At 41.5% G+C, this 27,154-nt stretch overlaps 7 protein-coding genes across 15 annotated transcripts in view; 5 read left to right on the top strand and 2 right to left on the bottom strand.

Annotated features, from left to right (window-relative positions):
• Positions 1–6,053, bottom strand: part of Syp (synaptotagmin binding cytoplasmic RNA interacting protein) — a 51,156-nt gene extending 45,103 nt beyond the window's left edge. For both annotated transcript variants that reach the window (XM_015171518.3, XM_015171519.3), the window contains exon 1: positions 5,691–6,053. In XM_015171518.3, the coding sequence (XP_015027004.1) occupies positions 5,691–5,703 (13 nt within the window). In that variant the 5' untranslated portion in view covers positions 5,704–6,053. The remainder of the gene's footprint in view (positions 1–5,690) is intronic.
• Positions 354–5,668, top strand: LOC6629767 (uncharacterized). The gene is made up of 7 exons (XM_002054116.4): positions 354–1,457; positions 1,516–1,811; positions 1,868–2,048; positions 2,106–2,223; positions 2,785–3,314; positions 3,611–3,728; positions 3,787–5,668. Exons 1-7 carry the CDS (start codon positions 535–537, stop codon positions 4,051–4,053), a joined length of 2,433 nt encoding a protein of 810 aa, XP_002054152.1. The 5' UTR covers positions 354–534; the 3' UTR covers positions 4,054–5,668.
• A 137-nt stretch (positions 6,054–6,190) lies between the features above and the next one.
• LOC6629908 (solute carrier family 35 member F3) lies at positions 6,191–26,743 on the bottom strand. Of its 8 annotated transcripts, XR_011416083.1 has the most exons (12): positions 26,617–26,743; positions 15,224–15,716; positions 14,750–15,158; positions 14,510–14,688; positions 14,314–14,442; positions 14,055–14,244; positions 13,890–13,979; positions 13,088–13,217; positions 10,948–10,977; positions 9,428–9,689; positions 8,854–9,159; positions 7,852–7,992 (listed from the first exon to the last, which is right to left on the bottom strand). XR_011416083.1 is itself a non-coding variant. In XM_032439336.2 (11 exons), exons 2-11 carry the CDS (start codon positions 15,671–15,673, stop codon positions 7,516–7,518), a joined length of 2,154 nt encoding a protein of 717 aa, XP_032295227.1. In that variant the 5' UTR covers positions 15,674–15,716; positions 26,617–26,743; the 3' UTR covers positions 6,191–7,515. The 8 variants fall into 8 exon arrangements, 4 of the variants coding, with proteins under 4 accessions (XP_032295227.1, XP_015026989.1, XP_032295226.1 ...); XM_032439336.2 differs by lacking the exons at positions 8,854–9,159; positions 9,428–9,689 and adding an exon at positions 12,627–12,696 and having other exon boundaries at positions 6,191–7,992; XR_004304918.2 differs by lacking the exon at positions 9,428–9,689.
• On the top strand, positions 17,302–18,442 carry LOC6629909 (CLIP domain-containing serine protease B9). The gene is made up of 3 exons (XM_002054119.4): positions 17,302–17,428; positions 17,490–17,606; positions 17,673–18,442. Exons 1-3 carry the CDS (start codon positions 17,350–17,352, stop codon positions 18,347–18,349), a joined length of 873 nt encoding a protein of 290 aa, XP_002054155.1. The 5' UTR covers positions 17,302–17,349; the 3' UTR covers positions 18,350–18,442.
• Positions 19,008–20,005, top strand: LOC6629910 (CLIP domain-containing serine protease HP8). Its single transcript, XM_002054120.4, has 2 exons — positions 19,008–19,206; positions 19,258–20,005. Exons 1-2 carry the CDS (start codon positions 19,035–19,037, stop codon positions 19,947–19,949), a joined length of 864 nt encoding a protein of 287 aa, XP_002054156.1. The 5' UTR covers positions 19,008–19,034; the 3' UTR covers positions 19,950–20,005.
• Positions 22,060–23,214, top strand: LOC6629911 (CLIP domain-containing serine protease B9). Its single transcript, XM_002054121.4, has 3 exons — positions 22,060–22,200; positions 22,262–22,378; positions 22,445–23,214. Exons 1-3 carry the CDS (start codon positions 22,122–22,124, stop codon positions 23,119–23,121), a joined length of 873 nt encoding a protein of 290 aa, XP_002054157.1. The 5' UTR covers positions 22,060–22,121; the 3' UTR covers positions 23,122–23,214.
• LOC6629912 (CLIP domain-containing serine protease HP8) lies at positions 23,779–24,986 on the top strand. The gene is made up of 2 exons (XM_002054122.4): positions 23,779–23,979; positions 24,031–24,986. The coding sequence occupies exons 1-2, from the start codon at positions 23,808–23,810 to the stop codon at positions 24,720–24,722; spliced, it is 864 nt and encodes a 287-aa protein (XP_002054158.1). The 5' UTR covers positions 23,779–23,807; the 3' UTR covers positions 24,723–24,986.
• Positions 26,744–27,154: the final 411 nt, after the last annotated feature.

The following is a 27,154-nucleotide window of genomic DNA, read 5'->3' as shown; positions in this document are numbered from 1 at the left end:
CTGGCAGGCGCCCAAAAATGTGCGCTGCAGTCATTTCTGGCACATGCGGACCTATAATAAATGGAGTGTCAACTGTGTAACAGCAATATGCATAATTATAAATGCATGTGTACACCAGTTGAGGGCGGCGGGGGCGCTAAATGTAAGTGATTGACCCTTTAAAAAGACGGGCTATATGTTTACAAAATAAAATGCGCGTTGTATTTAAAATCAGAACTTGTTCACCGATTCAGTCGATGTAATGAACCAAGGTACATCGATAGTAATCGAATAGTAACGCATGCAGCAGTCATTGGTCTTTGCGTTATCGATATATCGATGCGATATCAACACCACCGCTTGCAACACTGTTGATTTTGAGGGCGTAGTTCCAACAAGTGCACAGCATTAATTTGTATTACTAATCGCGTTGCGTGTGGCTGCATGCGCTGGAATCTCATTTTAAATTTAGTTTGTTTTTAAGTTAAAAAGTGTATTAAATACTTTGATTTAGCTGCCCAGGCAGGCGGCAAACTCGAGCACACACAAACAAACATGGTTTTGTTTCTGCCGTCAACGATTTTGGGGCGCAGCTACCTGCTTTTTGTGCTGGCGCTGGTCGTGGGCGTGTTCGCCCAGCACGAGTGGCAGGCGCGCGACGCCTTTGATGAGATCAAAATACAGTTTGACAAGGTAAACGCTGACAACTGTCCCATACAGAATCATGCGGATCTGTTTATGCCGCTGGATGCCGTCTCTCACAAGCCGGACATCAAAGAGGTGAATGTAAATCCTGTGTTTCCCAATCGCACGGCCTTGCTGCATCTGCAAAACATGGCGTTGAGTCGCAGCTTCTTCTGGAGCTACATACTGCAGTCGCGCTTCATACGTCCGGCCATCAATGATACCTATGATCCGGGCATGATGTACTATTTCCTTTCCACCGTGGCAGATGTTTCAGCCAACCCCAGCATCAATGCCTCGGCCATTTACTTTGCGCCCAATAGCTCGTACTCCTCGTCGTATCGTGGCTTCTTCAATAAGACCTTCCCACGCTTTGGGCCGCGTACTTTCCGCCTGGATGATTTCAATGATCCCATACACTTGCAAAAGATTTCCACATGGAACACTTTCGATGTGCAAGACTTGGGCGCTCATCATCCCGACTCCATATCGAAAGATTACACACATGATCTTTACAAAATAAACGAATGGTATCGCGCCTGGCTGCCGGACAATGTCGATGGTCGGCATGACACGAAGATCACCTACCAAGTGGAGATTCGCTATGCGAACAACACAAATGAAACATACACATTCCATGGTCCGCCTGGCTCCGAAGAGACACAGGGCCCAATAAAGTTTACCCGCCCGTATTTCGACTGCGGACGTTCTAACAAGTGGCTGGTGGCGGCCGTGGTGCCCATTGCAGATATTTATCCCAGGCACACCCAGTTCCGGCACATTGAATATCCCAAGTGAGTGAAAATCAATTGTCTCCACCTGAGCCTAGCTAATCGTAGATTGCTTTTTTAGATATACTGCTGTGTCCGTACTGGAAATGGACTTTGAGCGCATAGACATCAATCAGTGTCCGCTGGGCGAGGGTAACAAGCCACCAAATCATTTTGCAGGCACGGCACGATGTAAAATCGAAACAACCGAATGCGAACCATTACACGGCTGGGGCTTTAGACGTGGCGGCTATCAGTGTCGCTGCAAGCCGGGCTACCGACTGCCCAACACAGTACGGCGACCCTATCTTGGCGAGATCGTGGAACGCGCCTCGGCGGAACAGTATTACAATGAATACAATTGCCTTAAAATTGGCTGTAGGTTAATGCAATTAGCATATGCACATTATTATTCAATATATTGTCTCTTACAGGGATACAAAAGCTGCCCATACAGTGGGAGAAGGCGCCCTATCACATACGCGAGAAGTACTTGGATATGCATTCGGAGTATCGCAATTATACGACTGGCTCCAGAGCACTGCACACGGAGCATGTGAACGTTGATCAAGCACTGAAGTATATTCACGGCGTCAACTATCGCACATGCAAGAAGTGAGTGCTCGAAATCTAAAGTTATGTACGTTTAATTAATGGCTATAATCCTGACAGCTTCCATCCACAAGATTTGATATTGCGCGGCGATGTTAGCTTTGGCGCCAAGGAGCAGTTCGAAAACGAAGCCAAGATGGCCGTGCGTCTGGCCAACTTTATTAGCGCCTTTTTACAGGTAAGCGTGCAACTAGTGAGGGGCCCAAACTGTTTCCCATCGCCTTCACGCTAAATGAAGAGCAATAATTGATAAACCCGACACCTATTAAGCGCCTTCGATGTCGCCTCTTGAAAACTTCTCAAGTGTAAATTATAATTTTCCACGCGTAATTCAACTTCCTCGAATTTCCTGCAATGCCAGTTTCAGTTTCAGTTATACGTTGCCAGTTGGCAGTTGCCAGCCGCGGCGTGAATTAAATATTCAGTGTCAAACCATTACCAAATGCTAAATTCATTAGTTTGAGCGCAAAGGACACGAAAAACGGGTTCGCCACAAGGCGTCGTCTTCATTAAATGCCACAGCTTCAGACGCTGCAGCAGCAGCAGCAAAGAGAAGCAAATGCTCGCATAAACTGGACTCCTCTTACCCTCCCTCTAGCCTTATATTTTTCTTTATGCTCATATTTGCTCAAGTTGTTAGCTTACAAATCCCAATGCTTGGGGACATTTCTGAATTCCAACAAAAAAAAAAAAAAAAAAAAATAAGAACAGACTCTAGCTAAACATTTATATCGCATAGATATCGGATCCCAATGAGGTATATTCGGGCAAACGTGTGGCGGACAAACCGCTGACCGAGGATCAAATGATTGGCGAGACCCTGGCCATTGTGCTTGGCGACAGTAAGGTCTGGTCGGCGTCAACGCTTTGGGAGCGCAATAAGTTCACCAATCGCACATACTTTGCACCCTATGCATACAAAACGGAGCTGAACACGCGCAAGTTCAAGGTGGAGGATCTGGCGCGTCTCAACAAAACGCACGAGCTCTACACCGAGAAGAAGTACTTCAAGTTCCTCAAACAGCGCTGGAACACGAACTTTGATGATCTAGAGACGTTCTACATGAAAATCAAGATACGTCACAATGAGACAGGTGAATACCAGCAAAAGTACGAGCACTACCCCAACTCGTATCGCGCTGCAAGCATCAAGCACGGCTACTGGACTCAGCCGCAGTTCGATTGCCATGGCTACGTCAAGAAGTGGTTGGTGACCTATGCGGTGCCCTTCTTTGGGTGGGACAGCCTCAAAGTCAAACTGGAATTCAAGTAAGTAAACCATAAAAAGGGTAGGGCCCTCTTTTCGTTTGGGTTTTAGACGGGCTGTTGGGCCAGTCCGCTGCGTGCCGCCGTCGCGGGCCTGCTCACCCCTTTTAGGGCCAGTCCCATACTCGTTCCCAATCCCATTGCCATTCACATGCAAATGTTATGTTTGTAGTTTCTATGATTTGATTGTCTAATTTTCGAGTGTTGACATGGCCTAACTTATGACTTGTGGCTCTTCAGTCGCATTGTCATGCAAATGTGAGCAATTAAACAGACTAATTTGTTGACTCTTCTCGCAGGGGTGTGGTCGCTGTGTCCATGGACATGCTGCAGCTGGACATCAATCAGTGCCCGGACTGGTACTACGAGCCAAATGCCTTTAAGGGCACGCACAAGTGCGATGAGAAAACCTCATATGTATGTATTCACTTTATCTAGCTGTAAACGCTTAAAAAAATCTTCTGCATTTTTACAGTGTGTGCCCATCATGGGACGTGGGTATGAGACTGGCGGCTATAAATGTGAGTGCCTGCAGGGCTATGAGTATCCATTTGAGGATCTAATTACCTACTATGACGGCCAGTTGGTTGAGGCAGAGTATCAAAACATTGTTGCCGATAAGGAGACGCGTTACGATATGTTCAAGTGTCGCCTGGCTGGTGCATCGGGCTTGCAATCGGCGCTGGGTTTGGTCATCTCACTGATTGGCCTTACGTTAACGCTACTTTATAGATTTAGTTAAACGTCCATAAGCCAAATATCTAACTTCAATTTCCGTCCACACGAAGCTCACATCAAACTCTTCATAAAAAGTAAAAACAAAACAAAATCGTAAAGAAAACTGACAAAGCAACAGCAACTGAAAGACACAAAATTGACACCCAAAACAAAACGCGCTGTTGCCCAAAAAAAAAAATATCAAAGAAAACCCAACCAAGTTGTCCGTTCCGAATTCTATATATATATATATTTACATATATGTATGTATTCTTATATATTTTATATTCTCTAGATGCGCCTTTGAACATTGTCATCATTTATCTGCAAGGCGATTAAGTTGTAGACATAATCTATTACAATGAATCTGGTTATTTGTCATTTCTATCAAAAGCGGCAGCAGCAGCAGAAAAGCGCAAACAGCCGCGCCTACTGCGCTCAGATTACGGAAGCGTCGTCTCTACTGTTGTTGCTGCTGCTGCTGCTGCTGATGGTGCGACTGTGGCCCTTGCTAATGTCCGTGAAGCTGCACAGCTGTGTGCGTGTGTGCTCGCTCAGAGTTTGCAAACCTGTTAACATCAAAACCCAGTTAGGCCCCGTACCTACACCCATCCTCTATAGCCAGGCTGAGGGTTGTTTGTGCCGCACGCACACCTTTCCTGCCTGGCCAGCGGCTGGCCATAGCCTTTTGGCTAAAAAAAAAAAGTAGAAGCAAAAAATAAGCGAACGCCTGCCGTCGTGTTTTTCTTATATTAAATCGTCGACATTGCGGCGTCCGATGGTCCATTGGCCATTTTTTTGTTGCCTGAATTAAATATGCCAGCGTTTCCTCTTTTTGCGCCTTGATTATCATATGCGCTTGAATTTTTATTATCTATACCCTGAGAACTTTTTCTATGCGCCGCAGGAACCAGTTTATCAGCCACTTGGTCTTCGACTTGGTCTCCTGCCAGGGCAACAAAAAAATAGCCAACTCTTCTTTTTTCATTAAAAAAAAAAAATGATAGGTAGCTGGACTTGGACATGTACACAAAAAATATTTTCACACATTTTTCATAGTCATATCAGGGCAACAGCGCGCCGGTGGGCAGTGACGACCGCTGCGTTTTGGGCAACTCCTCCATTTCCATTTGTGCCGTTGCCGGCTGCAGGCAGGAGCCGGCGCCGCGGGTACACAATTCAAGTGGTATATTTATACATATATAAATATATACATATATATATATATATATATATATTGATTGATTTAAGTGTCTTAAGCAGAGTCTGGCCTGCTCTTGAATATACACATATCCCTATATCAGTTTGTAGGACAGTACAAAAACGAAACAATCGATAAAGTGTTAATTGTGCCTTAAAAACAATAATTCCATGCTCGAATATATACATATATAGACTTAATCGTAAGTCCGTCCATTTAAACAATCTCTTTTTCTATGTATTTTTAATATTAAGTGCCTTGACAGAATGAATATATTCGAATTTTATGTATATCGACTTTTTTATAGCCCATATTTTATAGAGTTTTAAGTCAAAATGCCACGCAGTGTTCGAAGCAGAAATCATGTTTAGCTCGAAAAGAAACGTTTGTAAATGCTTTGTACACACAATACACAATTTATAGTTAAAAATAACATTAATCATGATTTTCTTTTCACTTACCAAACTTATTCATATTGACATCCACGTTAAGGCTGAGTTCTACAATCACGAACGAAACGCACACAGTTCAAATAAAATTTGCAAACTTTATGATTTATCGAGTGCAAAAGGACTTTCCGTTAAAGGTTATTATTTTTGAAACAAAACACAAACAAAACACAAGACCTTGGAAAACCAAATTAAATGTTGCCGCCCGTTGATCGCCGGGCGTCACGTTTCTCTTATATCGCGGTAGTTGTGTGCACGACTGAACTGAAACGATTTAGTTACGATCGGCCCAAGCTATCCGCGAAATATGAAGAATAAATCGTTAGTTCGAACTTTGATTTATTTTTGATCCTTTTAGAATTTTAACAAATTTTGGAAGGGTTTCAATTTGAATGAGAGATGTTTTTGTACTGAGGTTTCTTTATAGTATGTCCGCATGTGAGATTTTTTTACCAACTGACATTTAACTCAAGGCAACCGAGACAAATGAAAGAGAAGCAAACATTTTGCCATTTTTTATAGTGTTTTTTTTATTTTTATTTTTTTTGGTTTCTTTATTATTTTGTGGTCTATTACAATTACAGTTTCCCGCTACACTGACAGCTGCCCACTTTTCTTTGGGTGGGAGTAGCATAATATAGTTGGCTATTAAACATCTTTAAAAACTATCACAAATCAATTATTGGATGTGGCTACATAATTCAATACAATTACAAAGTAGGCAGCTGCGAAATTGTATGCTTCAATTCGAGCTCCATGTCGCCACGAACAAGGGAGCGTGCGCTCCTCAGTCATTGAATGCTTGTGTGGATGCATCAGGATTCAATCATACAATCCCCAGCAATAACTAACACTAAAACAGATCGGTTTCGGTTATTCAACTCGTTTGGAACAATACACACAACATAACACACGAATATTTCAAAAGCAATCACAAACAACATTAAAATCCGTTCCGGTTCTGTTTCAAATAAAAAACGCACCTTAAATAAAATAACCCACGAATCGAGTATAAATCATTTTTAGATCTTCCATCTGGTTTTTAGTTGTTAAAATGAGCTTACAATTAAACGGGCAATTTTTGTTCTATGTGTCTCTAAAATTTGTATGTGATGTCTACGAACAATATCCCTTAGACTAGTATACCGAATTTTTGTATTCAACAATGAGTTATAAATTTCGGATTTTAGTAACCCTTTCAAGGTGTGCCGTAGTGTGGGTATACATTAAAATGTTTCATAATTTAATCTTTATTTTATAAATTTGGTTTATATATAAGTACTATATAATTGCTAAAAACAATTGGCTTCGATATATCATTCAATTCTTTGTGTCTGTTTTTTTTTTTTTTTTTTTACATTGAATTTTGTGTTTTTTTTTTCTCTTGTTTCTCATCTAATATATTTGTTGTGTATATCAGTAAGTACTCAGTAAAGTTCAGGGGCATATTTGAGCTCAGTTTTATAAGGGGCTCGATCTGTCTCTTCATGCTGTTTCTGGTTCTGGTTCTGTTTCTGTTTCAGTGTGCATGGGTTTTTGCATGGGTTCTGTGACTTTTGGAAAACTCTATTTCGTGTCGCCTATGAACTACGTGGTATCTGTACTTGTTGCGTATAATAAATATTTGAGCAAAATTCGAACTGCATGTGATTTCAATAAAAACTCTTACAACAACAACGATATATATATATAAATATGATAAACTTGTAACGATATAATATTGTGTGGTACGTACGCCCCAAAACATACTCTAAGCTGCCTGGTTGTTGCTGCAAACGTGTGCTCACTGTACTTTGCATACATTCTTTTGATATGCAACAGCTTGACCAACCCGCGGCTAATCTGTGGGCGCGTAATATACCACCGTGGACTTGCGTCGGAATCCCAAATTGAAGAATGATGTCTCTGATTTCTTGCGATCATGCTCGTGCTCGTGCTCATTGCCAAAATAGGAGAAGAGGCGCCCTGTGCCGGTGGGTGGGGCGCGAGTTCCGCCGCTGCCACGTCGGCTGCCATGGACACTGTGGCTGCTGCTCTGCCGATGGATCATGGTTAGCGATGTGTGCGAGTGCTGTCGCTGCAGATTCTGCTGCTGGTGCTGGTGGTGTCGATGGTGGTGCTGCTGATGTACAAGCTGCTGGTGGTGGTGTGCGTTGGTGCTGCCATGCAGAAACCCAGCTGAAGTTGGCGATAGATCAGTCATCTCACACGGCCAGAGGGTGAACGAAGATGGGACCTTATGTATCCCGTCCGATAGTCGATAATGGTGGGATGCTGACCTGTTGAAATACCGCTCCGAGGGCCGCGACCCCATCTATATATGTATATATTGTGTGTGTGTGTGTTTTTTTTGTTTTTTGTTTTTGGGTTTAATCAGAGTAGTGTAGGAGTGTGGAGCACAAAGAAGAGTTAAGATATTAGCAAATGGCATAGAAATAGTTTGTCTACATTTGCTTTATTTTCTAGGCAATTCGTGTTCAATTCTAATGCATTGTATGTACATATATGAATCTTGTTTTAAACATTTTTCATTTGATTTTAGCTTTTAATAAGTATGTATAAATACTCGTATATACAAAGCGGATCAACTGCTTTATATTTCCATATACTTTATAGGGCAGCTTACTTTTACAGGATATCTGCTAGTTGATCAGCAATGCATTTACATAGTCTAACTAGTTGACACTAAAATTGTAGGCGTCTAAGATTTGTTAGCTAGCATGTTTTCTTTTTAAATATATTTTTACTGATTTTTTACTGATGTTTCTTAAGTATGTCACATTTAATATTTTATATATTTACATAATAAGTGTGTGTCAGTGTCTGTGTTCGTGTGTGTGTGTAAGAGTGTGTGCGTGTAATTAAAGGGCAATTGCAGGTTTAAGCGGAGGCTATACGCAGGTGCCACATATGTATATATATTTCTATATAGAGATCCAGTAAGCTGTGCCGTTCTATTTATAATTGAAAAACATTGAAATACATTTACAACAATGTAAGCAAAGTGCAGCTATTTACAATGGTATAGCAAAAATCCAAAAAATAAAAATCAAAATATTCGAATATAATATATATTAGAATTGTGTATAGTAAGTTAGTTTAGAAACAATACGAGGGTGGCTAATGAAGTTTCTATAGCTAATGTTCGAAAAAAAAGATACTTAAAAGCGCTCACCGTTTCGTTTGTTTCGCAATTTCAAGTATTATTGTACTTTTTACTAATTAATTGGTAAAAAAAAATTGTTTTAGTTTTTGTTATTTTTTTTTTGTTCACGACATTTACGACAATTATAAAGAGCATCTGTGGTCCGTGGGGCTGAACAAAAACTTGCCTAAAGCCGCACACGTTCGCTACAAAAATTTGCTCTATTTTGGGATCGGGTTATTTTTCATGCGCTTGGCTCAAACAACATATGAGTTCGTGTTGACGGCATAATATTTTCGTTTATGTTTATAATGGGACGCATAAATATGCTGCGATCTGTGAATTAAACAAAAAAAAAACGTAATACGAAGAGATCAAGAGAAGTAAAAAGAAAGAGAGAGAGAGAGAGAGAGAGAAAGAGAGAAAGAGAACAACACATAATTTAAAGAGGACTTTAAGCAGAACAAAGAATATCTATTTTGAAACCAAATGCATCCGAGAACTTTGCTTGTCCTCAACTAACTCTAAAAGGTGGCAACTGTACCTTACGAGTTACTCATCAATTTTACAGGCATTAGCAAATCATATATGTTGAGGTACTTACCCCAAACTCCATTGGACTTTCTGATTTTTCGTATTTCTTTACTGTTTTTTGTTTGTTTGGAAAATCATTTACAAAATATATGTATTTTTTTGTTGTCTGTTTTTTTTTTTTTGTACAGAATATCTGTGATTTTTTATGGTTTTTTGGTTTTTCCAACTTTTAGCTTATGTGGTGCGAGAAGGAACGCGTGATGTGCCGTTGCGCATATCTCGTGGACGGTCCGGTGACTGCAGCATCTCGTTTACAAAGCGCTGGCCTACCGCTACGTGGTATTTATTGTGGTATATTTGGTATATTTGCAGTATATTTTAATTGTTCGAATTTTGCAATGAGAATTGAATGTTGTTGAATATTTGTTGTACAATTTGTGTAGATAATTTAGCCAGGTTGATACGTGTGATGTGAGTTCGTGTTGAGTGTCGAAATAATTAGAGAGAGAGAGAGAGAGAGAGAGAGAGAGAGAGAGGGAGAGAGAGAGAAGAGGCAGACGGAGAGCGTTTCAAGAGGGGGAGACAATCGTATAGATAGACGGGTAGGCAGATCGTGGCAGAGGTGAAGAAAAGTCGAGAAAAAAAAAACAAGAAGAAAAGAAGCAATTGTACAGATTAGCGGTGTTTACTATATATAGAAAATTAGAAACGTATTTACTACTAGAGAGAGCTGCTAATTTGAAAATTTTGTTCGTATTCAAAGTAAATAAATGAGGAATTGTGTGATTCAATTTGCTTAGACAAAAAAAATAAAACACTTTGCTTGAGTCTCTTTCATCCTCCATTCGAAAAATTTATAGAGAAGGTGAATTTATTTTTTTGTGCAGTGTCAGATCTCTAGGAGAACGACGAGTGCTTTTTAAAAATTTGCAAATCTTTAGTTGCTATAGAGCACTTTTATTAAAGAGGACAAAATATCGCCGAGAGAACTTACCTTAATGTTTATTTTTTTTAATGTTTAAGTAAATAAGTAGCACTTTTAGTGACTGGTACCTAAGCTACTTAAGATTGACTCAAAACTACTAGAACTGTGTATCTTATCAAAAAAAAAAAAAACAAGAGACAAATAAAAAATGAATTATAATCGAAAGTTAACTTCATTTGCAGCTTATGGAGAACAAAATCAAATAAAACAATCCGATGCAAGAAATTAAATAGCAAGAAAAAATCAACTTCAAACCCTCTTTAAAGCAATCGATTAGAAATATTTAAGGAATACTTATCATGTCATATTATATTGTTGTTTTTAAGTAATGCCCTGTCAAAAAATCAAACCCGTCAGCTCAAAGTGTTACGAGTCGAGCTTTGAATAAAGCACAATTGAACTTAAAACAATATTTAACTGTTGAGTATTTATCTTTGTTAAGTTTTCGGGTTTTGAGTACGGTTTAACCGTACGGCGTATAATAACAGAAAAAGTTACTTTCAGCTTTGAGCACCTTGACTTATAATGCTTAAATTAACAAAATATATAAATGTTTTTTTTTTTTTTTTTTTGCCATTGGCATTGCGCGAACTCTCGAAACTCACCTCGCATTGTGACCCAGCATTATGATGCTTCTGTAAATACAATTGAGAAATGTCGACACCATTTTTTATTTAAGAAATAAGTAGAGTATATAGCAATAGTGTAGAGTTTAGTAGATTAGAAGTCGTTTAAGCTTAGAGACAGAACACACAGTAGAGAAAATCAAAGAGAAACTGAAACAGAAAGTCAATAGTTTTTGAAAAGTAACGTAAGTGGCCAATGGGAAATGTTATAGATAACCAATAAATACGATTGTAAAAACATGCCAATAATTAACAATTTATGTGGATTTTTATTTCAATATTTTATTTATAGGGGATTTTTTTTGTATTTATTGCTGTGCTCCCGTAACCATACCAGACGCACACATATACACTATAGATCGCATTCTTAATTGCTTTTCACAGCTAGAATTCTTGAATATGTAAATTTACAAATAACCTTAAACTATAAGAAACTGAACAATGGGGGACTCTGAGTCAGTCATGCTACGATATCTGGATTTCTATTATGCTTGCGCCCTGTTTACAAAGTGCACACAGTTGAAGAGATTGGTAGAAATAATATGAACAACAAAATATCAAAATTGTATTCAAGTATTTACAGATTTTTGTCTTTTAACAAAAATTTCTAGCCATGTGGTTTATACGAAACGAAATGAAAATTAACGCAAAAAGAACTTGTGACATAAGCAGCGTGTACTATCAACTGATCGCACAACAAGCAGCCAAAAACAAGGAACCAGGCTGCAAGAACAATAGCATCCATTTCATCAAATGCTGTTGGGGGTCTTAACAGGTCTATATTAATCAAATTTCGCAACACTAGCGAAAGTCAAGCTACGGCAGTAGATTGATTGAGTATGTGTGTGTGTGAGTGTGTGTGTGTGTGTGTTTGGGTGTAAGAACTACAATAATGGAACCTCAGCATGGTTAATATTGGCAACAACATCCATATACAAAGATATTTTATACAAAGGTGGTCGGAAAAAAAAACAATAAATTATATTTGTAAGTTGGGTTCATATATATGTACGTATATGTAAAAGTTGTATGTAGATTGGCAGTTTTTGCTATAGAAATCTCTGAACTGCCGTCAGATAACGAAATGATTAAAGGTGTTAACAACAATTAAACAATATCTTCAAAAAACACATTAAGAAAAACAACAAGTAGCTTTCATAGGCCAACTGCACAACGGCCTGAAGTAGTGTTGTTAAACGGCATATATATATATATATATAAAGGTATTTATAGTTGTAGTGTTGTGTAACAAGGCAATATATGTATATAGTTGGAGTGTTGTACACAGGTATAACTAAATTGAAACATATTCATTTATAATAGGTTTATATGTATGTATATCTTTTGAAAGGGTGAGCACAAACTTTGGAAGCCAGGGTGTTGTATTTTCATATAGTATATTTTTGTGTGTGGCTTACTATAAGATACGAGTATAGTAAGTATATATTATACTTGTTCAGTCAGTAAAAAATCTGCCATGTTTCTGGTATATTGTGTGGCACTCAAGCTCAAGATCTCTTAAAACGTTTCGGTATTAACTATCTTATGATGCCAACGTTTATACAAATATGTTAATGTAATATAGTTTTTTTGATATAATGGTAATAGTTATTTGGTTTTTGGGAAGTTTTTGGGTTTTGCTTGTGTATTTGGCCTACCGAATGAGCATAGCGAATTTCAGCTAATTCACAACAACATTGGTAACGGAGAATGGCACGAACGCTCTTTCTGCAAGATGTTTGTTTATATAAAATTAAATATATATTTTTATGTTATGCATACAAGTATATTAGAGACAAATTAATAAGTTTAATGTTTTGTTTTTCTTTTTTCTGTTAATGTTTATTTTATTAATTTCATATGAACTTAGCAAATCAACAAATGATAAATACACGAAAATACGTTTTTCTTATACTCAAAAATAGTTGCATGAAACAAAGATATAAATCAAAATAATTACAATAAAAAAACGAATCGAACGAAAATCGTGAATTATTGAAAAAACACGCACGAGTTGTAATCGCTAAGAAAATTAGCATCATAATTGCATAATAAATGTTTAGCATTATAATACTTATTACAAAAATAAAACAATAATGGCAAACAGGTCTGTACTCACCGTAGCAGACGCGTTATATAGTCGGGCCAGTTCTCGGGAAACATGACGAGGAAAAATCCAATGGCAATCAGAATAACGCCAGCCAGTTTCATGCCCGCAAATGTCGCACTGTACAGTATGACATCGAGTGCTAATATATGAATATGTATATAAAGTGTATATGATAAAATTAGATTTCAGTTGACGTGGATTTATTTTTTTTTTCATTTTGACACATCTGTTAAGAGTGCCTTTTTAAAAGAATTTACAGGCGGGTATTTCCCGATCTTGTATTGCACTTAACACGTTGCTTTTCTACCCATTTCCAAAACTTGGGGAATATCCTCTTGAATTCCACGCTTGATGTAGAAGGGTTGAAAACGAAAAGTTAGGATCAAATCATTCCGTCTATATTAAAAGGTTATTAATGTACGCATTGTGTCATGTAGATTAAACTTTTGCTCGTACAGACATTGACCCCCATTTCGAACAGGAGTGGTGAAACTTAACCCGCCAAATCTCAGATCTTCTTCACCAACAAGATAGAGGGCTTATCATAAAAGTATGGAGCACAAAGTCAGTGATTCGGGTTAATCTCGAGTACTACTATTTAAGCTATTCGCAACTACTTCGAGCTAAACGAAATAATAATACTACTTTGACCCATAATGGCAAATATGTATGTGCATACATACAGTTTAGATTGCAATTTAAAATAATATATGGTCACGAAATCCTTCAAGCGAATACCCATTGCTAAAGTATTTGTTGGCCCGAAACCGAAACGGAGCTGAGCAGCAGATTTGAGAGGTTGTGAACGTACCACCAGAAACGGGCACTGCGGTTATCAAACCCAATGTCACAAACATGTTGTAGGTAACGGCGGCGCTGAACTGCATGAGTACGTGAAAAACTGCAATTAAAATTAATTAGAGCAATAAAAAGGAAGTAAATAAATTTTCTGTGCAGCTGCTACCCAGAAGCTTACCCAGAAGCAGAACGCTTGCGACAAGCAGTATATTCCACGGAATGCTTTCCGATGCCAGATTCTCGGCGCCTGTCAGGTATAGCGCCAGGACAACGGGCCACAGCAGTAAAGCATTGAGCAGGCCCAGTGCGGTGAATGTGAATGCGATTTGGGCCACCGGCGGATCGCCCATCACCTTGCGGAACATAACCTAGAAAATGGAGCAGCTGGCGACATGAGCACGACATGCCTAACACACGAAAGGGCTTGACAGGCTTACCCTAAACACGGCATAGCCGGCAGCAGCTAACGTGGCCAGCACGACGCCGCCCAATGTGCGACTCTCCGTAATGCCGTCCATATAGGCAAGCAGAGCAATGCCCGTGTCGCACAGGATAACGGCCACAATCTAAGGTAGGTATTGTTATTTTTGCCAATGTGCCATGGCACGCTGGGTAGGCGGCTCCCATACTTACCCTCACGCCAACGAACTGCTCGTGCAGTATGACCCAAGAGAGCAAATAGACGCAGGCAACATTTGTGGCGAACAGTGCCAGTGCATCCGTGGCAAAGAGCACGTGCAGCGACAGCGTGTACAGATATGTTGTTACCAGCCACAGGATGCAGAAGGACAGGCAGCGATTGAGGAAACGGCCTATAAAATGCCTGCATATTGCATTTCGAATGCGATTGACCCACTTTGTGAAGCCACTCACCAATGGTGAAGCCACGCTCGCGAAATCCACGCAGCACTTCGGCGAGTATCTCGCTCAGCTTATCGCACTTGCGGGCCGAGATGAGGCCCAGTATATAGATGGGAAAGAAGAGCAGCGAAAAGTTGGTAAAGAACCAGGCCGCAAAGAACGGCGCATTAAAGTAGATGGGCTGGCGCGGTGGTATGTTGAACATCTCGGTGGCGTCCTCGACATGATGCAGCGACGAGTCGCTTATGGCCAGTATATCCTCCAGTTCGCTGCTGAGCTCGGCGCGGCTCGACGACGTATCCAGATCATCTTCCAGCTCGTCTTCATAGGGTGCGCGATACAGATACATGTACTTGATGCAGTGCGTGGCGCCCACCCATGAGGCAGTCACTAGAATGGTAACGCACACGCCAAAGTACATCTGCCCGGACACGTTGGTGCCTCAGTAAAACCTCTACTATATAGAATATATATTCCGACACTCACCTTCTTGGCCAGCTCGGAGCAGCAGGACTCTTTGCAGGCCTTGAGCTTGCGAAAACGCACCTCCGCATCCTCGCCTGCCTGGCCATTTGGCTGCTGATCTATGGCCAATTGACCAGTCTGTGCTTCGCTTGAGTCGCCGCCAAAATGATGCTGTGTCCCGTGCGTGCCAGTGGGCGTGTCCGCCTGTATGGTAATGACCTCATTGGGATCCTGCTGGCTCGATGTTATTGAATCTTGGTGGGTTATTTGCGGATTGCTGGAGTTGAGCACATTGCTGAAGCCACAGCCAGCGACAGCGTTTATGCTACTGCTGCTGGCACCGCCTACCACGCCGCCGCTGTTATTATTATTGTACAGTCCATTCGACGGGGAGTCGCCGGTGACCACCACGGAAGGTGTGCGCACGCGTTTCGGATTAAAGATGGCTGGAATTTCGCCGTCGCGCGTCATTCTATCATTGCTAAGCGCCGCTGACTTTCATAGTGTCCCGTTCCTGTCAATCAAAATAAGTCATAATTGATTGCAGAGTGAATGCGACTTGTTTTTAGTAATAAATAGATTACATAAAAACATTTATCATTATAATATATATCCTTATAATAAGACCTCTTGGTTTAAGAATATTTTGTACTTGTTAGAAGCTTAATTTTAAGAACATATTGTGCCTTCTTTAAGAATATTATAATTTGTTAATTTGGCTTAAGCCTTGAACTAATGCTTACAAATAAAACATGCTTAAAGTTTAATTTTAAAGTTCAGTTTTAGTGGAGGTAACTATAAACATTATATTTCTAATTCATCCAAGCTGTAGGGGGATATTCAAAAAGAACTCTTAGATGCTCTGGTTGTGTTTTTCCAAAACTCCAAATGACCGTCTGAGCGAATGACTCGCCATTAGTCACTCACGTGTCCGTTCCGATTAGCTGGGTAGCCACATTCAAGGCGAACGGGTGCGGGCACCGTCTCCAGCTGCTTGATGGCCATCTTGCAGGCAATGCTGAAGGCTTGTTACAAGCAAAGGGCAAGCCCGCACCCAATCACGCAACGTTAAGCACAAATAATTTGCATACGCGTTTCGGCCAGCTGCTGGTTGGCCAAAAACTCAAGGCAAGCAGCCAGGTTTCATTGCTAAATGGCCAACTGACCGCCTGCTGCAGCAAGGATAACGCTGCTTACGATTGCACAATGGCTATATGTGTCTTGTGTATATGTGGATGTGTCCGTGCGTATTGGTGTGTGCGGGTGCCTCATGACAATGAGAATTATGAATGCCTCAGCGTGCAGGTCAAGTTGAGCCAAAGTCAACGTCGTCTGTGTGAACAATAAACATTCACATTGTTGCTGCCTGCCACAGCAAGTGGGGCAATTTGTTTAGCTTTTACTGCTGCATTAAATATGGCTGGCTGCCCTCTCTTGAAGGCCACATCAAAGTTCTTGCGCCCTTCAACTTATCTATTATGCGTCCCACTGGGAGGCCTACTGCTTGTCTGCGATAATGACATTCTAATTGAAACATTAAATATTTAGACCAGAGACAATGGGCCATGGGCAAATAAATAAGTTTATGGCCAGCCATCGATGAATGAATAGATTTGCAATTCAGTATATATAAATATATTGATTAAATAGCTATCATTCGCATGTATTATATATTGATATAGTCATTAAATTATTCTTTAATATACAGAAGCGTATATAATTAAATTTATCTGATGGCGATGCAGATTCTTCTGTTTCGATCTCTGAACCAAATAGTACAATTTTTATTTATGCAAATTCGAAAATTATTGTCACCTTTGCGAAACTCCCCTCCCCATCCAAGGGTACATGGAAAGTTAAATAGGATACAGGGTATTGCTAAAAGGGATATCCTTGAAAGGAGCACTCTTTTCATAGCTATTCCAAAAGCTCAACGCTTAAAAGAATTTATATCATTAAAGCTATTATTTTCTTTAAATGCTTTTAATGCGATATCTCTCTCAATTAAATGCATTAAGTGAGAAAATGTTTTAGTTGACTCAACTCGCCGACCATTTAGTTCTCATAGAAGTTGAGCGATTGTAAATTGATTAGCTGCTTGCTCTAAGCGGCTTTCAGTTTGCTTTGAGCTCTCGGGTAGACGAGAAATGGATGCGGCTCAGCATGTTGGAAATATGAAAATTCTGGGAAAACTAGTTGTGGTGCTAGTTGGCACTTTGCTGAGCGGTAAATGGCAGCTTTTATTTAAGTTTATGATTAGCAATATGCTAATGCTCTGAATTTTCAGCCACTGCAAGCGCGGAGTTGAACTGCGGCAACCTCGAGGAGCGATTGCTCTTCAGCAAAGACAAGTCTACGCAGCCCGCCGAGTACCCCTGGATGGGAGTACTCTTCCAACGCAAAGGTGAGCTGGTGAGCGGGTAAGCCGTAGAGCACTGCCTTTGATAGAGACTATTTTAATCTTTGCTAGGTCAGTCATTTGAGAACGCCGGCTGCAATGTGGTCATCGTGAGCGAATCACATGTCCTGACCACAGCATCGTGCGTGCGCGACCATTATGACCACCCGGAGATGATTGCCGTGCGGCTGGGCATTTGGAATGAGAAGGATGAGCCCGACGAGAAGTTAGTCTGCAATGAACGAGGTTTTTGTGTGCCTGGGCCCGTGCAACAACCGGTTGCGGCGATTACGATGCATCCACAGGCGGATAAGGTTACGGGCGACATTGATTTGGCCATTCTACGGCTATCGGATCGGATCAAAATGACTGCCCACGTGCAACCGCTGTGCTTGCAGCCCATTTCAGAGCCCGCCTCATGGATCAATCGGTATTTCCACTACGGCGGCTTTGAAAATAGTAACTACCGCAAGGGCAAAGGTCTTGCAATGGCCATATCGAAGAATCGCTGTAGTCGGTTGAGTGGAAAATCGAGCCCATCGCAAAATCAGTTCTGCGCATTTCCTGTGGAGCGCACTGTCTTCTATAGAGGCTCTGCCTTCATGGGCATGAACATTGAGAAAGATGTGCCGCGCAGCTTCTATTTGGTGGGCTTACTGGTAAAGGTGGTGAGTGAGGGAGGACCCACAGTTTTCTTTATCCAAGACATAAAACCCTGGCGCCGCTGGATTATGGAGAATACCCGCTAAGCGAGCGTATATTACATTGATCATCAATTGTATAACATATGTAAATCTGTTTTATAATAATTTCCGTAAATATATTTTTCTTGCTTGACTAGACTTGACTTGCTTGTCGATTATTATGATTGGGTCTTTCCACTATATAGCTATGCACAGTATATAACTGGAATTCTAATGAATGTAATTGTGAAACAAGAGGGTCGCGAGTAACGTTTTAGAATAGGCTTATTTGACAAGCGGAACTGGTTGAACAATATAAGCTCATAGTTAGGACCATTCTCAGTAGATGAATTGTTGAATTGGTTCAGTCATTCAAGTAACTGAACATAAGGGATTAAATTTTAGATTTAAGCAATGATGTGGGGATGCCAAAAACCAGAGTGGATCCACATTGGGTCCAATACATATGAGATACATATACGTATATGAGAACAGCATTAAGAAGTTCTTTAAATTAGAAGTATGTTCTAGAGATAAGAAATTTTAGATTTGGCTGTTCATTCAAAACATTTGTGATTGATTTAAATTAAAGTTTATGTTTTTCTCTGAGTGTACTTTAAAAGAATACAAGTAAAGCCAAAGACTTATCGAGCAGCCCTCTTATTGTTTTACAATAACACAATACCTTTACTGGCGCTAATGTCATAGATATAAGATTTCCAGTTTAGTTAATTTCAAGTCGTGCTCCCAGATGCAGCTTGAGTTCGGTTTGATTTGTGTGCTTCTCGCCACCGGAGCTGTGCGATCAGCCAGCTTGGAAGATGCCAAATGTGGTTACATAAGCGAGGAGGAGCTGCTAAGACAGAATAATTTTGCGGTGCCCACGGAGCATCAGTGGCTGGCACGCATAATGTACAAAAATGGTAAGATATCGAGCCGGGGACACAATAGGCACTAATTGATCCAACCACCAGGACACGAGACCAAGCTGCCGAATGATGGATGTCTCGGCGTGCTCATATCCCCGCGTAATGTTCTGGCCCCCGCCCACTGTTTCCTGCTGTACGATGGGCGTGCCAATGCCTACTCTGTGCAGCTGGGCGTATGGAACAAGACCTCCAAGGCAAACGAGGCTGACTGCGCTGACGATGGCTACTGCGTAATGCCTGCCCAGGAAATACCAATAGTGGGGATCGCTATACATCCCGAGTACGATCCAGTTTCGCTGAAGCACAGCCTGGCGGTGCTCACCCTCAAGCGGGATGCGAGTCGAACAACAAATGTAATGCCCGTCTGCATGCCGCCCTCGTCGTCGTTGCATGAGACTCTGGTGGGACAGCTGTTCGTTGTAGCCGGCCTGCCCACCAATTCTGAGCTCAAGCACAAGACCTGGGTGCATACTATCAGTAGACCCTATTGCCAGGAAAAGCATGGCACACTCACTACCAACAACCACACCGTCTGTGGCTATCAGGATCGCATGAAGATGTATTACGTGGGTGCACCACTGGTGGGCATAGAGGTGAGCTCGGATGAGCCGCAATACTTTTACTTGGTTGGCCTGCTGCTCGACTCCAGAAAGGTGGACGATAAAGAGCTCATCGTAGCCAGCTATTTGGATGTGCGTCCCTATATTGGATTTATTAATCGCAATGCTGAATTTTAATTCTGAATTGTAATAAGCTAAGCCATGCAGAAAATAAAACAGGCAACAGTTGACAACTTGTCGGGCGTGTTAATTATTCAGTTACCACACTCTGCCGGGCCGTCCCAGCCTAGAATTTATTTGGCTTCAAGCTCATGCAATATGCAAATTGTTTATATACTATTAATAGCTAATGTGAGAATTATTGAGATTGCCGCCGAAGTTTTTCGTTTTCCTTTTGTGGGTTTTTCGAAAACTGAAACGCTAACTATGACGACCACTTTGACAGTAGATGGCAGACAAGTGACAGGCGACAGCGCCAGCAAAAATGTTGTCATTTTGGGGGTAAACGGGAAGCGGAACTACTATGAACAATGGCTGCCACACGTTGGCCGTTGGCCACCTGCCAAGGCATGCAAAAATTGTTTTCACGTTAGACTTTAATGGCTATAAGACCAGGTGATAATTAAAGCCTAGGGCATTTGTATAGGAGCCCCTGTATCATATTGTATGCCCAAATAAGACTCAAATTAGCAATATCTGCGTGACATATGACTTAATGTGCTTGTGCCTTGGACTTGTATGCGTTTAATGCGTGTCCAGGCCGAGCACAAATATTATTCTAGATTTAGGCCATGTAAGAATTGCATAAAAGAATTAAATTATTCATCAAATAGGGTTTTAGCAGGAGAAAGAGGTTATGTATATATATTTTTATACTTGTGCTCATCTAAATCGGGTAATAAATGCAAAACAAAACATGTTCGATTCGATAAAGTGTATATATTCTTAATCAGGACGATTAGCTAAGTCTATTTTCTTATGTCCGTCTGCCCGCCCACCCGCTTGTAGAGACGCGATTTACAAAAATGCTGTAAAAATGTATCTTTTAGTATCTGCATAAGCAGATCTTTATATTGGGCTTTTTTTTAAGAATTGAAGAAAAATGTTAGATAGACTGAGGGGTACTATAGAATCCCCCGAATTTACATACATTCTAGCCTCAACTTTAGATAATCAACTTGAATTACTGTTACTTCCTTCCAAAGTCGGTTTTTTTAGTTTTCCACATCTTTGATTGCGGACATTTTGGATCCCATCTCTATATATTAAACTGTTTGTCCTGACTGACTGACTGACCGATTGGTGATCAACGCACAGACCATACCATAATAGCTAGGAAGCTGTAATGTTCACTGTAGTTACCTTATGTAATAAAGGAGTACGTTAAAACGGGGTTTCAGGAAGATCCGCATGTGTAAAAAACCGCGAAAAACGTTTGTATTCAGCTTATTTGCTTTCCATCCGATCGGCTTCAAACTCATTTTTAAAGATGTTTGTCAAAATTCTTCTGATGGCTATTTCGAACTTTTTCAAAATCCATTCCTCCTTGGTGGAAACTCAAATTCAAAGAACTTAATGAAAACGTGTTTCAAAAATTTCACCCGCAACAGTGGTAAATTGGTGGAAAACTGTTAGACCTGACTGACTGACTGCTGATGAGCATGAAGCCAAGTGGGAAGGAAATCTCAGTTTCTGTTGTATGAAATTAATTTGTTTTTACTAAACAGCCGGACTCAAACTCATTTTTCAAGATCTATGTATAACATTGAGAGTGACGTTTTAATCCCTTTTATTTAATCCCTTTTATAATATTTACCGCTCCTGGGTAGAAAATGGGTCAAAGCTCTATGGGAGGAAGTTTAAGGTTTCGTCCGATCGGTCACATTTCTCAAAATTATCATAAATGCAAATCATAGGATGTATAAACGAAAGATGATTTTTTGGCTTCAACGCTTGAGACTGCAAATCAGAAATTCGATGATCCTTAAACTCATTTTGACATATCAATGTTTCTCAGTTGAGACGAGGGCAAAACACATTTGTGACGGGATCTTGCCCGTAAAATTGATGTGTTTCAAAAACTGAAGCCGGACAAGACCGGGAAATACCTGTTAGTATTTAATTAGATTTCAATGGGAAATAAAATCTTTGCTTTAAATAAGGCAGCACAGCAAAAGTACTTGATGAGACCCAATATCTCTCTCAATTAAATTCATTAAGTGAGAAAATGTTTAACCTGACTCAACTCTCCGACCATTTAGTTCTCATAGAAGTTGAGCGATTGTAAATTGATTAGCTGCTTGCTCTAAGCGGCTTTCAGTTTGCTTTGAGCTCTCAGGTAGACGAGAAATGGATGCGGCTAAGCATGTTGGAAATATGAAAATTCTGGGAAAACTAGTTGTGGTGCTAGTTGGCACTTTGCTGAGCGGTAAATGGCAGCTCTTATTTAAGTTTATGATTTGCAATATGCTAATGCTCTGAATTTTCAGCCACTGCAAGCGCGGAGTTGAACTGCGGCAACCTCGAGGAGCGATTGCTCTTCAGCAAAGACAAGTCTACGCAGCCCGCCGAGTACCCCTGGATGGGAGTACTCTTCCAACGCAAAGGTGAGCTGGTGAGCGGGTAAGCCGTAGAGCACTGCCTTTGATAGAGACTATTTAAATCTTTGCTAGGTCAGTCATTTGAGAACGCCGGCTGCAATGTGGTCATCGTGGGCGAATCACATGTCCTGACCACAGCATCGTGCGTGCGCGACCATTATGACCACCCGGAGATGATTGCCGTGCGGCTGGGCATTTGGAATGAGAAGGATGAGCCCGACGAGAAGTTAGTCTGCAATGAACGAGGTTTTTGTGTGCCTGGGCCCGTGCAACAACCGGTTGCGGCGATTACGATGCATCCACAGGCGGATAAGGTTACGGGCGACATTGATTTGGCCATTCTACGGCTATCGGATCGGATCAAAATGACTGCCCACGTGCAACCGCTGTGCTTGCAGCCCATTTCAGAGCCCGCCTCATGGATCAATAGGTATTTCCACTACGGCGGCTTTGAAAATAGTAACTACCGCAAGGGCAAAGGTCTTGCAATGGCCATATCGAAGAATCGCTGTAGTCGGCTGAGTGGAAAATCGAGCCCATCGCAAAATCAGTTCTGCGCATTTCCTGTGGAGCGCACTGTCTTCTATAGAGGCTCTGCCTTCATGGGCATGAACATTGAGAAAGATGTGCCGCGCAGCTTCTATTTGGTGGGCTTACTGGTAAAGGTGGTGAGTGAGGGAGGACCCACAGTTTTCTTTATCCAAGACATAAAACCCTGGCGCCGCTGGATTATGGAGAATACCCGCTAAGCGAGCGTATATTACATTGATCATCAATTGTATAACATATGTAAATCTGTTTTATAATAATTTCCGTAAATATAGTTTTCTTGCTTGACTAGACTTGACTTGCTTGTCGATTATTATGATTGGGTCTTTCCACGATATAGCTATGCACAGTATATAACTGGAATTCTAATGAATGTAATTGTGAAACAAGTGGGTCGCGAGTAAAGTTTTAGGACAGGCTTATGGAATGACAAGCGGAACTGGTTGAACAATATAAGCTCATAGTTAGGACCATTCTCAGTAGATGAATTGTTGAATTGGTTCAGTCATTCAAGTAACTGAACATAAGGGATTAAATTTTAGATTTAAGCAATGATGTGGGGATGCCAAAAACCAGAGTGGATCCACATTGGGTCCAATACATATGAGATACATATACGTATATGAGAACAGCATTAAGAAGTTCTTTAAATTAGAAGTATGTTCTAGAGATAAGAAATTTTAGATTTGGCTGTTCATTCAAAACATTTGTGATTGATTTAAATTAAAGTTTATGTTTTTCTCTGAGTGTACTTTAAAAGAATACAAGTAAAGCCAAACTTATCGAGCAGCCCTCTTATTGTTTTACAATAACACAATACCTTTACTGGCGCTAATGTCATAGATATAAGATTTCCAGTTTAGTTAATTTCAAGTCGTGCTCCCAGATGCAGCTTGAGTTCGGTTTGATTTGTGTGCTTCTCGCCACCGGAGCTGTGCGATCAGCCAGCTTGGAAGATGCCAAATGTGGTTACATAAGCGAGGAGGAGCTGCTAAGACAGAATAATTTTGCGGTGCCCACGGAGCATCAGTGGCTGGCACGCATAATGTACAAAAATGGTAAGATATCGAGCCGGGGACACAATAGGCACTAATTGATCCAACCACCAGGACACGAGACCAAGCTGCCGAATGATGGATGTCTCGGCGTGCTCATATCCCCGCGTAATGTTCTGGCCCCCACCCACTGTTTCCTGCTGTACGATGGGCGGGCCAATGCCTACTCTGTGCAGCTGGGCGTATGGAACAAGACCTCCAAGGCAAACGAGGCTGACTGCGCTGACGATGGCTACTGCGTAATGCCTGCCCAGGAAATACCAATAGTGGGGATCGCTATACATCCCGAGTACGATCCAGTTTCGCTGAAGCACAGTCTGGCGGTGCTCACCCTCAAGCGGGATGCGAGTCGAACAACAAATGTAATGCCCGTCTGCATGCCGCCCTCGTCGTCGTTGCATGAGACTCTGGTGGGACAACTGTTCGTTGTAGCCGGCCTGCCCACCAATTCTGAGCTCAAGCACAAGACCTGGGTGCATACTATCAGTAGACCCTATTGCCAGGAAAAGCATGGCACACTCACTACCAACAACCACACCGTCTGTGGCTATCAGGATCGCATGAAGATGTATTACGTGGGTGCACCACTGGTGGGCATCGAGGTGAGCTCGGATGAGCCGCAATACTTTTACCTGGTTGGCCTGCTGCTCGACTCCAAAAAGGTCGACGATAAAGAGCTCATCGTAGCCAGCTATTTGGATTTGCGTCCCTACATAGAATTTATAAAGCGCAATTCCGAATTCTAATTTTTAATCATAATAAGCTGAGTCGTACAACAGCTTATAACAGGTCGAATGTATTAATTATTTAATTATCGGATATGATAGTATTACAAATTTCACATGGTGTTCAACTTTGAGCGTTATATTTCTATAGATGTCATAAAAAGAATTTGTTGGTAAAAAGTTGAGCAAAAGCATTGGATTACTACGTTATATAGACGCAAAAGGAGCTTAACGCATCAACATCGGAACACAAAATCATAAATTCTCGAAAGAAACAACCGGAAGGTGAGCTCCTATATAAAAATCGTTTAAAATTTAGAAAAGGAGTACTAAAATAAGCTTAAGAAACAAACATTATGTTTTTTTAAGTTAATGATTCTAGCCAGCATAATGGGCCCATAAAGCTACCAGGCCAATGCGCACACGGCAAGAACAAGTACAACAATGTCTATGCCATAATATCAGTCCTCGTCGGGAGAGCACACACTTAGGCGCCAAATGGCTCTATGCAAAGCAGAGGATGCCAGCACGTTCTGTTCTTCGACGTTGCTTTTGTTTGTTTTCTTTGCACTGCATTAAAATCACAATAAAATTTAAATTGCCAAACAAAAACAAACTAAAACGTGCGCAAATGCATGGACTGATGGGAACTGGCGTCTAGATAAGCTGCCAAAAGGGGGTGGCACCAAGAGGAAGAAATAGTGGGTGGTCTTGGTTGTTTACGTGCAATATGCAAAAACGCGATTCAAAACAAAACAGAAACCGAACAGCTGAACAGCAGAGAGACAGCGAGTGACTGTGTGAGAGAGAGAGAAAAAGAGGGGGTGGTGGGGGAGGGGGGGGGGGGGCGGCGGCAGAAAAAGAGTGTGCAAGAGAGTAAGGTTGTGCTCTCGGGGCACGCGTGGGTGCTGAGTGCGAGCTTATAGCAACAACAATGGTCGAGGACAACACGCGGCGTATACGCAATGTGACAGTTTTAATGGTTATGGTCAAGCGCAACGCTTGAGCGAGGGCACTCGCCCACAGCCCCAACGAAAGCGAAAGCGAAAGTGACGCTAAAAATTGTTACTCTCAGACACACCTGGACTAGACTCGGGCGCAACAACAGCAACGGACAATGGGTGAATGGGCGGGTAACGAGGCAACCACAAAATGCGCACTTCAAAAATTTCGCCATGCAACGCCCGCCAAGATGTTTCAATTTCAGGCAAGTACAGACAGTTGGACTGCGTGGGCGGTTGCGCTTCGTTTGTCCTTGTTAGAGATGGTGTATTCCTCTTTTTGCTGAGCGTGTGCTGGGGGCGGACAGCGCGTGGGCTGGCAACCGGTCGCCCCAGCCCCAGCTTACTCGGCTACTCAGTTGGAGCATCTATGTATGTGGTGGCATGTGTGCTTGTTAGGGCATATCATATATCTTATGTACGTCAACATGGCACCTGCGTTGGTGTATTTTTCTTGGTAAAAGGCTGAGAGTTATTTATAATGTTCAGCTGCCAGCTGAGTACTTTTGCTTTGGTTATGAGTGCGCATCGATGCGTTAAATGGTTTTATATAATTTACTTAAGCACTTAATGGCATTGTGGCATGGTGTGGGGCATGCCACATACTTTACGCAATTCTTGACGTTCTTTTTTCCGCTCTTTTGCACGATTCCTTACATAAAAAAAAAGGGAACGCTTCGCTGCTGGCTGGGCCCCTTGCCTTAATTCAATTACATATATGAAGCAAATTTTTGTTGTTCCATATAATTTGGAGCAACTCAAAACTGAGCACCGAACGGATACACAAAAGGCACACGCACATAGATACACACAAGCACAGACGCGCGCCCACACACATACACCTACACATAAAACTTATGCTGGCGCAGAAGTCGTGGGCTGTTTTGTCGAAAGCAACTGCCATTTAAACTTGCCTTTTTCACTAGTTTTCCTAGGCTTAGGAAAAACTCTTGTAGCTTGCTTGTAGCTGCTGGCGTTTTTCCAGCTTTCTTTGAAGCGCGCGTCGCAGCCACTTGGTACTCGGGTCGTTTCTGGCCAGGAATCTCAACGTCAACTGAAACGATTCCTGAGCGGGCCTTTATGTTGCCTCGATAGCGGCCAAAGCTCGATTTTGCTTTCCCAAAAGCACTCTCTCACACCCACCAAAGCTTTCTCTCTTGCGCTCTCCCGCTCTTTCGGCCAGTTGTTGACACTTGTTAGAGATTTTCTTGCGCTTTGCATTCTGTTTGTTTTGGCTTTGGTTCGGAAGTTGTTTTGAAGCGCCGTGTTTCGGGCTGGGAAGGCAATAGTTCCGTCGCCGTAGACTTTGCGAAGGACTCAATAAATTTTTTGGTAATGACAACTCTTTTTACCCTGTTCACAAACATGGAAAAGTACATTGGTTTTGTGCAATAAGCGTCTGACAGGAAGATGTGTTAACAGAGTATTGCCATTAGGTTTACCCAACAGCAG

The sequence above is a fragment of the Drosophila virilis genome, chromosome 2, assembly GCF_030788295.1.
Source record: "Drosophila virilis strain 15010-1051.87 chromosome 2, Dvir_AGI_RSII-ME, whole genome shotgun sequence".
Classification (NCBI taxonomy): Eukaryota; Metazoa; Arthropoda; class Insecta; order Diptera; family Drosophilidae; genus Drosophila; species Drosophila virilis.
Note: the sequence above shows the minus strand (reverse complement) of the source record. Positions and strands in the feature narration are given on the sequence as shown.

Excerpts from the sequence above, each read along its gene's own strand:
- LOC6629908 (XM_032439336.2), bottom strand. The coding sequence starts at position 15,673 with ATGACGCGCGACGGCGAAATTCCAGCCATCTTTAATCCGAAACGCGTG. Across the intron at positions 14,689-14,749 it reads CGAGCGTGGCTTCACCATTG|GCCGTTTCCTCAATCGCTGC; the intron begins GTGAGTGGCTTC and ends GGCATTTTATAG. Across the intron at positions 13,218-13,889 it reads CGCAGTGCCCGTTTCTGGTG|CACTCGATGTCATACTGTAC; the intron begins GTACGTTCACAA and ends TTCATATATTAG.
- LOC6629909 (XM_002054119.4), top strand. The coding sequence starts at position 17,350 with ATGGATGCGGCTCAGCATGTTGGAAATATGAAAATTCTGGGAAAACTA. Across the intron at positions 17,429-17,489 it reads AGTTGGCACTTTGCTGAGCG|CCACTGCAAGCGCGGAGTTG; the intron begins GTAAATGGCAGC and ends CTGAATTTTCAG. Across the intron at positions 17,607-17,672 it reads AGTACTCTTCCAACGCAAAG|GTCAGTCATTTGAGAACGCC; the intron begins GTGAGCTGGTGA and ends AATCTTTGCTAG.
- LOC6629912 (XM_002054122.4), top strand. The coding sequence starts at position 23,808 with ATGCAGCTTGAGTTCGGTTTGATTTGTGTGCTTCTCGCCACCGGAGCT. Across the intron at positions 23,980-24,030 it reads ACGCATAATGTACAAAAATG|GACACGAGACCAAGCTGCCG; the intron begins GTAAGATATCGA and ends TCCAACCACCAG.
- LOC6629767 (XM_002054116.4), top strand. The coding sequence starts at position 535 with ATGGTTTTGTTTCTGCCGTCAACGATTTTGGGGCGCAGCTACCTGCTT. Across the intron at positions 2,049-2,105 it reads AACTATCGCACATGCAAGAA|CTTCCATCCACAAGATTTGA; the intron begins GTGAGTGCTCGA and ends TAATCCTGACAG. Across the intron at positions 3,315-3,610 it reads AAAGTCAAACTGGAATTCAA|GGGTGTGGTCGCTGTGTCCA; the intron begins GTAAGTAAACCA and ends CTCTTCTCGCAG.
- LOC6629910 (XM_002054120.4), top strand. The coding sequence starts at position 19,035 with ATGCAGCTTGAGTTCGGTTTGATTTGTGTGCTTCTCGCCACCGGAGCT. Across the intron at positions 19,207-19,257 it reads ACGCATAATGTACAAAAATG|GACACGAGACCAAGCTGCCG; the intron begins GTAAGATATCGA and ends TCCAACCACCAG.
- LOC6629911 (XM_002054121.4), top strand. The coding sequence starts at position 22,122 with ATGGATGCGGCTAAGCATGTTGGAAATATGAAAATTCTGGGAAAACTA. Across the intron at positions 22,201-22,261 it reads AGTTGGCACTTTGCTGAGCG|CCACTGCAAGCGCGGAGTTG; the intron begins GTAAATGGCAGC and ends CTGAATTTTCAG. Across the intron at positions 22,379-22,444 it reads AGTACTCTTCCAACGCAAAG|GTCAGTCATTTGAGAACGCC; the intron begins GTGAGCTGGTGA and ends AATCTTTGCTAG.